This window comes from Mustelus asterias, chromosome 10, assembly GCF_964213995.1.
Source record: "Mustelus asterias chromosome 10, sMusAst1.hap1.1, whole genome shotgun sequence".
NCBI lineage: Eukaryota > Metazoa > Chordata > Chondrichthyes > Carcharhiniformes > Triakidae > Mustelus > Mustelus asterias.
The window spans coordinates 14,960,607-14,974,504 of record NC_135810.1 but is presented as its reverse complement, the minus strand read 5'-3'; the positions used below and the strand labels follow the sequence as shown (position 1 = coordinate 14,974,504).

General features: G+C 44.7%; 1 protein-coding gene across 10 annotated transcripts in view; it reads right to left on the bottom strand.

The window, feature by feature from the left end:
- The window catches only part of scel (sciellin), a 96,876-nt gene that overhangs the window by 24,648 nt on the left and 58,330 nt on the right, over positions 1-13,898 (bottom strand). For 9 of the 10 annotated variants that reach the window (XM_078221622.1, XM_078221624.1, XM_078221625.1 and 6 more), the window contains 6 exons: positions 11,997-12,065; positions 9,571-9,645; positions 7,649-7,732; positions 5,758-5,844; positions 3,403-3,474; positions 661-744 (listed from right to left, as the gene is read on the bottom strand). In XM_078221622.1, the coding sequence (XP_078077748.1) occupies positions 661-744; positions 3,403-3,474; positions 5,758-5,844; positions 7,649-7,732; positions 9,571-9,645; positions 11,997-12,065 (471 nt within the window). The remainder of the gene's footprint in view (positions 1-660; positions 745-3,402; positions 3,475-5,757; positions 5,845-7,648; positions 7,733-9,570; positions 9,646-11,996; positions 12,066-13,898) is intronic. The other variant, XM_078221627.1, reaches the window with a different exon arrangement.

Below are 13,898 nucleotides of genomic sequence, written 5' to 3'. Positions count from 1 at the left end.
AAGCCCTCTGCATGACCAACCTCCTGCTAACAAACAACAAATAGACTCATCAACTCAGAAAATAATCCTCCAAATCAAGAATTGAATCAATGCTGATGCCCAAGAAATCATATTCCTCGTCCATGCCCTAAAGAGGACGATGGTGACCATGGATTTCCATTGGATTGGTCCATGATTATTCTTGGCATGGTATTGCAGCGGTTTGCCATTACGTTCTGCAGTCTGGCTGACCAGGAAACTCTCCCACTCTTACCACCTGCCATCAGGCATATTGGAAGAATCTATAGGCTCGGATCTTCCTGGAGTGGGACTTGAACCCAGAGCTTCTGGGCCACAAGCAGGGACACTACCAATGCACCACAAGATCTCCAGATATCACATTTCATTAAAAGTCAACGCCTTTAGAGGAGGAGAGAAACATTTAGAAAGGGAACAAAGGTTTTTCTTTTACTTTGTGCATTTTGATAAAAGAGGGGACAGTCAATTAACAGCCTGTCCAATTCTTATTTTCATTGAAGCCAAATTATACAGAAAATTATGGAGAAAAATGTTTCCCCATCATGTGTTCTTAACAACTGAGCTAAATTAATTTTTAAAAAATCAAGATTGGCTACATTGGATATTGTTTGATATGACTACCTTGGCTGGATTGTGCAATACCTGGAGGTTCTTGAGTTTGGATCAAAGGTTGTTTTTGTGCTTGTGGTGGTGTAAGAGTTGTCATTGTCCCAGTCCTCATTGTTGCTGTTCAAAAGAGAAAGCAAAAATAAAGCAGCCCATTGTAAGAGTGTGGTGATTTAAAAAGGAGGTATTCATTTCCCTTCGCGACAGTCTCACCCCCAGCAAGTAGTTCTACACCTTCAACTATCACGTTCCCCATACCTGGGGTTGCAGGACTTTCATAGTAATAGGCTAGAGTGACAAGTTTCCCTTTTCTTGGCTACATATTTCCTCTCCATGGGTCCCATAGTATCAGCTGAGTTCAGGAATTCAGGAGGTTGGTAATCACAAGACATGAGCTCCAGGGTCTACCATCAATGGGTTCAACATCTCAGAGCTTCAGAATATTTCAGCAACAGATCTGCAAAGCTCGAGTCCATTCAATTCATCCAACCCTGAACTCTGCTCCCAAATTTGGAGGAACCTTGACATTGACTCCCACCCCCCTTACAAGATACAAGACAAGCTCCTTGTTTGCATTTTAAAACTGCAGTACACGTGCAAGTTCTTTTTGGCTTGAATAGAAATGGGAACTTTTATTTTTAAGTATTTGATGATCTTGGTCTTTATGTAAAGGTGGCATGGTGGCACAATGGTTAGCACTGCTGCCTCACAGCGCCAGGGCCCCAGGTTCGATTCCCGCCTTGGGTCACTGTCTGTGTGGAGTTTGCACGTTCTCCTCATGTCTGTGTGGGTTTCCTCTGGGTGCTCCGGTTTCCTCCCACACTCCAAAGATGTGCGGGTTAGGTTGATTGGCCATGCTAAATTGCCTCTTAGTGTCAAGGGGTTAGTAGGGTAAATAAGTAGGGTTATGGGGATAGGGCCTGGGTGGGATTGTGATCAGTGCAGACTCGATGGGCTGAATGGCCTCCTTCTGCACCGTAGGGATTCTATGATTTAAAGAATAGATAATGAGCTTTTAAGGGAAAGCAGTATTTGGCTTAAAAAAACAAGTTTATTTGGTAGCAAAAGCCACATTGATATGCGTGATCTTCTTGGAGATCCTCTCCACTTGGAGCCGGCAGTTTGCGGTGTCGATGGTAGTCATGATGTGGAGATGCCGGTGTTGGACTGGGGTAAACACAGTAAGAAGTCTCACAACACCAGGTTAAAGTCCAACAGGTTTATTTGGTAGCAAAATCCACTAGCTTTGGTAGCAAAATAAACCTGTTGGATTTTAACCTGGTGTTGTGAGGTTTCTTACTGTGTTTACCCCAGTCCAACACCGGCATCTCCACATCATTAAAAAAACAACACAGTTCACTTAGAGATGGTTAGGAATGCAGGGGGTGTGATAGCTCCCTCTGAGATGAGTGAGGATACTAATGTTGACAGATGATGGAGGAACCTAGGCTTGGACCATGAAAGGTTGTACCTTTTGGTTGAACATTAAGAGGAACAACACAACCATGTCTTTGAAAAATGGAGAAAGATGGGATGGAATTTGAGGGCCCCATCGCAATGCAGGGGGCCGGAAAGTACGGCGAGCCACTCAAAAGTCTCTGTTGGGACGGGATAATCCCACTGGCAGGAAGGGCTGTAAAATTCAACCAATGATTCTCCCTGGCCCACAATGTTCATGGACAAGGTCAAGATGGAAATTCACAGCTGTCTTAGGTTGAGTTGATAGTTAGGAAAGCAAATGCAATGTTAGCATTTATTTTGAGAGGACGAGAATGCAAAAGCAAGCATGTACTGCTGAGGCTGTATAAGGCTCTGGTCAGACCACATTTGGAATATTGTGAGCAAATCTGGGCCCCATATCTAAGGAAAGATGTGCTGGCCTTGGAAAGGGTCCTGAGGAGGCTCACGAGAATGATCCCGGGAATGAAAAACTTGATGTATCAGGAGCTTTTGAGGACTCTGGGTCTTTACTCAATAAAGTTTAGAAAGATGAGGGGATCTCATTGAAAATTACAGAATACTGAAGGGCTTGGATAGAGCGGTCATGGGGAAGATGTTTCCATTAGTAGGAGAGACTAGGATCCAAGGGCACAGACTCAGGGTAAAGGGACGACCCTTTAGAACTGAGATGAGGAGGAATTTCTTCAGCCAGAGAGTGATGAATTTGTGGAATTCATTGCCACAGAAGGCTGTGAAGGCCAAGTCTTTGAGTGTATTTAAGACAGAAATAGAAATGTTCTTGATTGGTAAGAGAATCAAAGTAAAAGGGCAAGAGAATGGGGTTGAGAAACATATCAGCCACGATCGAAGCAGACTTGATGGGCCAAATGACCTAATTCTGTTCTTATATCTTACGGTTTTATGGAAAAATGGTGTGGACAAGACAATACAATTGGTTAAACTTGGGCTAGCAATGGGAAAACAAGCAAGGCTCCCACTCTGCGCTGGAGAAGGGACTGGGCTTGGCTTTTTTTTTTAAGTCCTCCAACTTGTCGCTAACTCAAAGCCCAACCACTTGAATAAGAAAGTGAAGGAGTCCCACTCGCAGTGGAACAGCTGCCGAGCAAAGACTGGCAACTTTCAGAGAAGAGAGGACAAAAATCAGAAAACACCAATATAAAACATAAGATGTTGAGGAAATGACCAAACATGTGAACAGAAAATGTCCTGAACACTTTCCTTTGCAATCTTGATAAGTGCATGCAATTTCGTTACAAACTGCAGATTTCCTTAGCAGGAACCAACTGCATTAACGGACAATGTTGCGCATCATAGTACCTGGAGTTTCTTGGGTTAAAGGTTGTTTTAGTGCTTGTTGTGGTGCTTGAGTTGAGTTCATCCCAGTCTCCACTAAGCATTGTGAAAAAGAAACAAAGACGTTTTAAATACCATGCTGCAAAGTGTAACAATTTCCAACAATTAACGATTTACATTTATTTTCCACCATTCTTCCCATCTCAAAGCCTCCCAGTCGCACACTATTAGCTGGTCAAATCATGACTGGAGGCCAATTGTTCAGGAGGGCGTGTTGATTGTTCCTTTAAGGGCAACACAGCAGAGTATGCGGGGTGGGGGGAGGGGGGGTGCTCCGAGTGGGGAGTTCTCTGAGGGCAAAGGTATTTTAGAGCTTGCTGCAAACATGTAGCTTTTGAAGATTATGGAATAAATCCCATTTTGTGCACTAATAAAATCTCTGAAAAGCGCACCATTACAGAGGGCCACAAGAGTAAGGTAGGGTCATGGGGGAGTTACTTTTGCACAGCCGGTGATCTGAAAAATGGATCATCAGCCACTCTGCAGCTTGCCTGACTTCCCCCGCATTGATTGCAAAGAATAAAACAAGAAACATAGAAACATAGAAGATAGGAGCAGGAGGAGGCCATTTGGCCCTTCGAGCTTGCTCCACCATTCATTATGATCATGGCTGATCATCCAACTCAATAGCCTAATCCTGCTTTCTCCCCATAACCTTTGATCCCATTCGCCCCAAGTGCTATATCCAGCCACCTCTTGAATACATTCAATATTTTGGCATCAACTACTTCCTGTGGCAATGAATTCCACAGGCTCACCTTTGACCCAACTTCAAAGAGGCCCAGTTATCCTATTACATAAATGTGTCCTTTAATACAATTAATTCTGCCTAAACCATGTAACCATTTGCCTCATTCTTTGAATGGAATGAAAATCACTTGAGATCTATAATGGGTTGGTGATCCGCTTCCCAATTGGTTTGTAACGAATTTGGGAGATGAAATGTCTCCTCACCTCCATCCTAAATGGTCTACCCTGAATCCTCAGACTGTGACCCCTGGTTCTGGACTCCCCCACCATCAGGAACATCCTCCCTGCATCTACCCTGTCTAGTCCTGTTAGAATTTTATGGGTCTCCATGAGATCCCCCCTCATTGAACTCCAGCGAAAACAATCCTAACCTAGTCAATCACTCCTCATACATCAGTCCCGCCATCCCCGGAATCAGCCTGGTTCCTTGCGAGTTCCCTAACAGACAGATAATCCGTCCATTGCGTGACTCAGCATGGAGAGAAGACAAAAATTTACTTCTGTATCAGTGAAGGTTAAAAAAAAACCTTTGTTTCCCCATCAAAGGTTAAAAATATATCAAAAGATCTTATCTAGGTAAGAAGCTGGGCTTGCTTCAGCTGGTCCCTCACTCTCGGACAGGAGAGGGTGAATCCAGCCAGGGTTACTACATCTGATAATCATTCAATGATACATGTGTAGACATGAGCGAGAACCACATCAGGCATTGTCCCAAACAACATTGTTGTCCTTACCAAGAGAAGAATAAGGCCAGTGTTAATGACAGCCCATTGAAAAGCGCAGTGACTTAAAATGAATGACTTCATCCCTTTCCTACAGTCACTCCAGCCCTGCTATGCAACACAATATGACACCACAGCATGCCCATGCTCTTTATACTTGCTCTCTGGAAACTCACAATAAAAGGCTGGGTCAACTGACTGAACGACTTCCGCCACTCCCCCCCCCCCCCCCCCTTGGGAACATATTTGTCTGCGTTAGTCCCAACATAACAGCTGCCATCATGAATTCAGAACATCAGCAAACATAGATACGAGCTCTAGGTTCACGAGGGGGCTGGACAGAGTCGATAGGGAGGAACCGTTCCCCCTCAATAAAAGGATCACGGACGGGAGGGCACAGATTTAAAGCGATTTGCAAAAGAAGCAAATACGAGGGGAGAGAAAACTCTCTCACTCAGCGAGCAGTTCAGGTCTGGAATGCACTGCCTGGAAATCAAGCCATTCGAGAGGGCATTAGATGGTTACTTGAATGGAAACAATGTGCAGGAGGTACGGGGAAAAGGCAGGCGAATGGTGCTAAGTCATGATGCTCATCAGGAGAGCTGGTACGGACGCAATGGGCCAAATAGCCTCCTTCTGCGTTGTAACAATTCTGTGATACCATCACTTGGTTCAGAGCTTCAAAGATTGCACCAATTGGTCAACAAAGTCTAAGGCCATTCTATCCATCCAGTCTTGAATACTGCTCCAATGTTGGGAGGCACATTTACACTGATTCACACTCTTGGGCAAATACAAGAAAATCTTCTCATCTAGCTTTACTGTGTTGAATTTGTTGTCACAGTACCTGGATTTCCTTGGGTTAAGTGTTGATTTTGTGTTTGTAGTGATTGTAGTGGTGTACGAGTTGGAATTGTCCCAATCTTCAGTGTTCCTGTTAAAAAAACATTGTTTCAAATGCACCACATGCTTTAGTGACATTTAAAAATTCATGCTTTACTATTTTTCTCCATCCTGCCCCTAAATAGACACCCCTTATCATATACCTTTTTACCTGATCAAAATTACTGACTGAAGATCCATTGCCGAGAAGGACCACAAGAGTGATCCAGGATCACAGGGTGGTAACCTGGGAAGCGGATCACCAACCCATTATAGATCTCAAGTGATTTTCATTCCATTCAAAGAATGAGGCAATTGGTTACATGGTTTAGGCAGAATTAATTGTATTAAAGGACACATTTATATAATAGGATAGCTGGGCCTCTTTGAAGTTGGGTCAAAGGTTGTTTTTATGCCCGCTGTTGTCGAATAGCTGGTATTGTCCCACTTCTGTTAAAAAGAGAAAGGCCGAAAATTTCCCGTCTCGCCAGCCGCAGGGCGAGACGCAAAATTCGGTGGACCATGGAAGGTCCGCTGAGCTTGGGTAAGAATTTCCGATCTTTGGGACGCACCATAGGAAACATTCTTTCTGGTTGTATCACAGCTTGGTATGGCTCCTGCTCTGTCCAAGACCACAAGAAACTTCAAAGGGTCATGAACAAAGCCCAGTCCATCATGCAAACCAGCCTCCTAACCATTGACTCTGTCTACACTTCCCGCTGCCTCGGCAAAGCAACCAGCATAATCGTGGACCCTACACACCCTGGACATTCTCTCTTCCACCTTCTTCCGTCGGGAAAAATATAAAAAGGTCTGAGGATACGTGCCAACCGACTCAGGAACAGCTTCTTCCCTGCTGCCATCAGAATTTCGAATGGACCTACCTCGCATTAAGTTAATCTTTCTCTACACCCTAGCTATGACTGTAACACTATACACTGCACTCTCTCCTTTCCTTCTCTATGTACGGTATGCTTTGTCTGTATGTGGCGCAATAATACTTTTTACTGTATACTAATAAATGTGACGATAATAATCAAATCAAATCAAATCAACCCTGCACAAAATTAAAGACTGTTTCTAAGACTTCACTGCAGACTATATCAATTTTTAAAAGATAATTATTGACTTTGAATTAATAATTCTCAGTACCCTAATACATAAATACTAACAATACACCTGCCCACAAGTAGGCAGACATATTGTTAGGTGTCTGGTCCCTGTTAGCAAGGTACCAGATTAACATTGAGCAGGTACACCATGCTGCATGATTCCGGTGCAGCTGCTGCCTCAATTCAGCAAAAATAAAATGGGGGACAATGGTTCTAACCACTATATCCAGGGCTGGCACAAGAATGGGCAGCACGGTGCCACAGTGGTTAGCACTAGGCTGCCTCAGAGTTCCAAGGGCCTGGGTTCAATTCCCGGCTTGGGTCATTGCCTGTGTGGAGTTTGCACGTTCTCTCCGTGTCGTGTGGGTTTCCTCCGGGTGCTCCAGTTACCTCTCACAGTCCAAAAGACGTGCTGGTTAGGTGCATTGGCCATACTAAATTGCCCCTTAGTGTCCCGGGATGCATAAATTAGAGGGATTAGCGGGGTAACTATGTGGGGTTACAGGGATAAGGCCTAGGTGGGATTGTTGTCGGTGCAGACTCAGTGGGCTGAATTGCCTCCTTCTGCACTATAATTCTATAATTTCTATAAAGAATGAGAAGGTCATCAACAGATCATCATATTGGAGGATTACCAAGAGTGACACGGAACCAATAACGTAAACATGAATTTGAAGGACTATGAAGGAGTGCCAACTACCTGATCCAAAATGTCAGCTATAGGAAGGGCACTTCTGAACTTACCTCTTAAATTTGGCTGGCGGGGATGGTGACAGATCAACCAGACTTGAAGTTCTAACTGGAGTAGTTGGAGTAGCAACCGGACTTCTTAAACAAGAGCAGAATTGGCAAAAGCCACAATTCCAACATTATTGCAAAGTTCTGGTATTCTCATTCAACATTACAGAGGAGAAAGTGACCGGGATTCTCCAGCCGTTCACACCTCTCCGCCACCATAAGCGAGGACGGAGAATTTGATGTTCAACCGATTCTCCATTCACTACAGCGGGAACAGTGAACGGTCAGAGAATTCCGGCCAGAAATTCTCTAAGGTACTGTCTACCAAGTAAAATTCAATGAAGTGCCTGTCATATAATCATAGCATAGAATCACTAAATCATAGAGGAGAGGAGGAGGCTATTTGGCCCATCGTGTCTGTGCTAGGCTAGCTGGAAGAGCTCCTAAGTTCCTCTCATGTTAGTCTCTCTTCCTCACCCTTTGCCCCAAGTCCTTATTTTAGTTTAATGAATTTATCCAATTCCCTTTTGAAAGTTGCCTTTCAATCTGCCTGCACCATTTTCTCAGACAATCCGCTCAATGGATAAAAATGTTCTCCTCATCACCCGCCTGGTTTCTTTTGTTGTCAACTTTACCTTAAATCTATCCTCTGAGAAATCCCCCTGGGAATTCCACTTGCCGGTGGAAATTGTTTCTTTTATTTAATCTTATCAAAGCTTGTTATAATGTTGCACAACACCTTTCAAACTCTCCTTAACTTATTCTGCCCGAAAAAGGGTAATCCCAATTTCCCCAAACTCCCCAAATAACTGTGTAAAGATGTTCATTCACCAGTTTAAGGAAAACACAACTCTTTTATTTACAGGTTTAAACTATGCAGAGGCGTGCAGCCTCGTGGCTGCAATCAGCTCCTGAGATGGCTTTGAACCCCTCGCTAATCAGAATGAACCCCCACCCTGCTCCCCGACTGGCTCCCTGGGTCATGTAACCCTTACGCTGCAGATTGATCCTTAAAGGGACAATCAGCACAAACTGAAATCCTTCATCTCTGGTATCATTCTCCTCTACACTCACTCAACACCTTGACATGCTTTCTGAAGTATGGTGCTCACAACTGGACACAGATCCAACTGGGGGCGAACCAGTGTTTTCTGCAAGTTTCTCATATCTTGCCCGAATTTGTGATCTATGCTCCCTTTTACAAAGCCAATTGTATTCTGCCAAACCCCTCAAATGTGCAGAATGTTTTGCATTGCTGGCGGTGGGGTCTTGTGGTCCCACTGTTGTCAATGGGATTCCCCATTGAACGCACCCTTGCTGCTGGGATATCTGTGGCGGGGGGGTGGGGTCGGGGGGGGGGGGGGGGGTGGTGGGGGGCGGCGGTGCACCATTGGCGGGACCATAAGATCCCGCCGGAATAAATGGCAGCAAGGTTTTGGCGTAAGGGACTTTGATGAACATGCTGGAAATGGCTGATTTATGCAAACTACCAGGTTTAGAAATTCTAGGAGCTTTGCATGTATGTGTCAACAAAAATGTGCTGTTGTGAATAACTCCACACACATCGAAGCAATAAAGAGACGCAAATGAAAACCCCAGTGGGAAATAATCATTCATTGCTCAGCTGCTGCTAAGTTTTATTATTAGCAGAGTTGGGGTGGCCATTATGAGCACACTTTCAGGTCTAACATTAACATTACAATGTACAATTGGTGATTAACAGTTAGCTTGGAGCAGGGTGGTGGCAAAGCAAATAGTGTAAGAAATATGGCCATGACGTTTGAGGGTAGGGACGTTTGTCTGAGAGATGGGAAGAATTCGGAAAGTTCTCAAGAATGAGTTTCAGAAACAAGGAAAATGCGAAATGTTCTCAATTGTACAACGTTCACTGACACATCCCACTCTGTTAGCCAGACTGGTGATCTTACCTTGTACTTGTTTTCTCCGGATTGAATGAAAGATCAATTAGACTTCTGCTTCCAACAGTTGATGGAAAATCAGATCTGAAAACAGAAAATAAGCTGTGTTACAGCCACAGATTCCAGTATTCATGCAATATATATTTGGCCATCGATTTCAACAGCTCCCAGTTGACCCCCGCTCCCAGTTTGTTTTGCAGACTGATTTAACAGGCTGCTGAATTACATAAGAATATAAGCATTTTTCTTTATTGGGGAGGCAGTGACATTGTTGCGGGACTAATAATCCAGAGACCCAGGGTAAAGCTTTGGGGGCCCAGGTTCAAAACCCACCATGGCACATGATGGGATTTAAGCTCAATTTAAAAAAAAAATCTGCAATCAAAAATCTAAAGCCATTGTCAATTACTTTTAAACGGACTCATCCATGTCCTTTAGGAAAGGAAACCTATGGTCGTTATCTGATCTGGCCTACATGTGAGTCCAGACCCACAGAAATGTGGTTGACTATTAAATGGCCTAGCAAGCCATTCAGTTGTATTCAATTGTGGGAGAGTATGGTAACTGTGAGCCCACATCCAAACCTGCAACGCCATCCCTCACACTCAACTCAAACCCAACACCATCCCTCACACTCAACTCAAACCCAACACCATCCCTCACCCTCAACTCAAACCCAACACCATCCCGCACACTCAACTCAAACCCAACACCATCCCTCACACTCAACTCAAACCCTACACCATCCCTCACACTCAACTCAAACCCAACACCATCCCTCACACTCAACTCAAACCCTACACCATCCCTCACACTCAACTCAAACCCAACACCATCCCTCACACTCAACTCAAACCCTACACCATCGCTCACATCAACTCAAACCCAATACCATCCCCAAACTCAATTCAAACCCTCAATGCCATCCTCAAACTCAACTCAAACCCAACATCATCCCTCACACTCAACTCAAACCCAACATCATCCCCAAACTCAATTCAAATCCTCAACGCCATCTTCAAACTCAACTCAAACCCAACATCTTCCCTCAAACTCAACTCAAACCCAACATCATCTTCAAACTCAACTCAAACCCAACATCATCCCCAAACTCAATTCAAACCCTCAACACCATCCTCAAACTCAATTCAAACCCAACATCATCCCTCACACTCAACTCAAACCCTACACCATCCCTCACCCTCAACTCAAACCCAACACATCCCGCACACTCAACTCAAACCCAACACCATCCCTCAAACTCAACTCAAACCCAACACCATCGCTCACATCAACTCAAACCCAACACCATCCCCAAACTCAATTCAAACCCTCAACGCCATCCTCAAACTCAACTCAAACCCAACATCATCCTTCACACTCAACCCAAACCCAACACCATCCCTCAAACTCAACTCAAACCCAACACCATCCCTAAACTCAATTCAAACCCTCAACGCCATCCTCAAACTCAACTCAAACCCAACATCATCCCCAAACTCAATTCAAACCCTCAACGCCATCCTCAAACTCAATTCAAATCCAACACCATCCCTCAAACTCAAAGAAAACAGCCCTGTGGGTGTACCTACACCTCACGGACTGCAGCAGTTCAAGAAGACAGCTCACCACTACCTTCTGAAGGGTGACTAAATGCTGGCCAATCCAGTGATGCCCACATCCCATAAATGAATTTTTAAAAAACTGGTGTCATATTTGCATTTCGAAACAGAACTGACGTGTACCCTAAACAGGGTGACCTCGGTGAATTGGATGATCTTGTATTTAGGTAACATCACCATGGTAAATTGCTTGCCCAGTCATACAGCTCACATGTGAAGAATTGCCTCTCTTTGAGGGACCAGAGATTGGGCAGTGCAATGATAAATGCAATACGAAATACTTTCAGGAGAGAAGGGAACAGAAAATTGTGGGGTAGAAGAATTAACATTTTGTGCAACAGGACATAACACGAAACAAGTATTGGGCCATTAGTTGCTTGAATATATGCCATCTGCAAGCATAAAGGATATGCCCAGGCATTGCTTCTTTTTTGAATTAAACCAAAGCATGGGTAACAATATCTCGCTGGTGCACTCTCCATGGCAACGTCTCCATCAATCAGACTTGACTTGCCAACGTATTAGCACCCTTTTTCTTCACTCAGTATAAATTGCTGCTCCTTTCTGAAATTTGGCATTCTTGCATCTGTCCAGATGAGTGCAAGAAGAAAAACTTTGACAGCGTGTGTCTTTTTTTCAGCAGTATTGGGCAATTGACATTGAAAGCAGGATACATGTTCAGAGGTCTGTCTACAAGAGAATTGAAAGAGGAAAGCTCTGGGCCTGAGCTAATTTGTGAAGCTGTTAAATGTGGCGTTGGTAATAACCCACCACCAAAATGTTAGCCACAGGATGAGGGAATGTGGCACTTACCTTTTGTTTGTACTCTCAGTAGTAGGTGTCAGGTCAATCAGACTTTCAGGTTCAGTCTTAGTTGATGTTCTTTAAACAGGAGAGGAAATTGAGTTATAGCTAAATTCCTGGTACTTAGTACAGGTCAATGTCAGTCTCACTGCAAGTCAGTGTCAGACTTACTCTCGCTGTTGTTCCAGTTGACTCCATGGGCTGAATTCTTCCCCACAAAGGCAGGAAAGAGCATTCGGGAATATTTTTGGGACTCCCAACCCGCCTCACATGGGAAACTAAATAAAGTCAAGATTTCCATGTTGATGAGCCCTTAATTGGCACAGAGATGGGTTTCCTGTCTGATTAAAGTTGGTGAGGATGTTCATGAGGGTGCCCGACTGCATTATCATAGAATCATAGAATTCCCCCTGTGCAGAAGGAGGCCATTCAGCCCATCGAGCCTGCACCAGCAACAATCCCACCCAGGCCCTACCCTGTAACCCCATGTATTTTATCCTGCTAATCACCCTAACCCACAGATCTTGGGACACTAAGTGACAATTTAGCATCATCTATCCACCCGACCAGCACATCTTTGGACTGTGGGAGGAAACTGGAACACCCGGATGAAACCCATGCAGACATGGGGGATTCATGCAAACTCCACACAGTCACTCAAGGCCAGAACCGAACCCGGGTCCCTGATGCTGTGAGGCTGCAGTGCTAATCATTGTACCACCGTGCCACCCTACCATGCCAGGTTGGTCCTATCATGCCAGTACTCAACAAGAAGGGGTCCTCTCTGCCACTTTCTAAAAATATTAATTAAAATCATATTTAAATCAATCAGGTTACAACTATGGAAAGAAGGGGATGGGGATGTGGGAATGGGGGAAGCCTTCCCTTTTATAGAGTGGCCTTTTGCTTTATGCCCACTAGGCATCCAGAGAAGGCTGGTATGCTTGCCAGAAATGCTGGCACTCCAGCCTGCCACTAGGTGCCTATCTCAAGGCAATTGATCTGCTCAGCACCTGCCCCCACACCATGCCACCCCATTACCCTTTCCACCACCACTACCCCAGTCCATCAGGAAACTTAATCCCTGCTGAACAAGGCTCTTACTGAGTCAGATTCCCTGCCTGACAACTGGGGCTGAGCAGCTTTCCTGGAGCCAGAACACACATTGATCAAAATGGCCAATGTCGGGAATGGGGGCAGGAAGGTTGCAAGCCTATTGGCCTTGTAGTTTTCAGGCTCCATCTACCTTTGTCCCAGCATTAACAAAGCCCAAATTCTCAGCCCCAGGAGTTTATTCAATTAGCGGCTCAGCTTGACAAGAGCATGGGGTGGGATAATCACCCACGGTGCAGACAGAGGGAAATTTCATTTTCTTGATCCATAATTACCTATCTTGTTATCATAACAATGGTAATTTGCTGAGTTTACATTGACAGGCAGTATAGACAAGCAGTCGCAGATCAATCAACCTCACATTCTGAAATGTAAAACAGTGAGGATAATGGGCCAGGGACACATGCAGCTCCACCCAACACCATGACCCAACCAGAGCAGTCTGGAGGGAAGAGTGTCGGGAAGATGAGGGGCACGGTTTAAAGGAGTTGTACGAGGCAAGTTTTTACACAGAGGGTGGTGGGTGCCTGGAACTCACTGCCAGGGGAGGTAGTGGAAGCAGATACGATAGTGACTTGTAAGGGGCTGTCTGGACAAGTACATGAATAGGATGGGAATAGATGGATATGGTCCCCGGAAGAGTAGGGGGATTTAGTTCAGATGGGCAGCATGGTCGGTGCAGGCTTGGAGGGCCGAAATGTCTGTTCCTGTACTGTGATTTTCTTTGTTCTTTGTTAAGACTTGACTGGGCTAGGAAATATTTATATGCACACACACACGCACACACAAGTGTACACA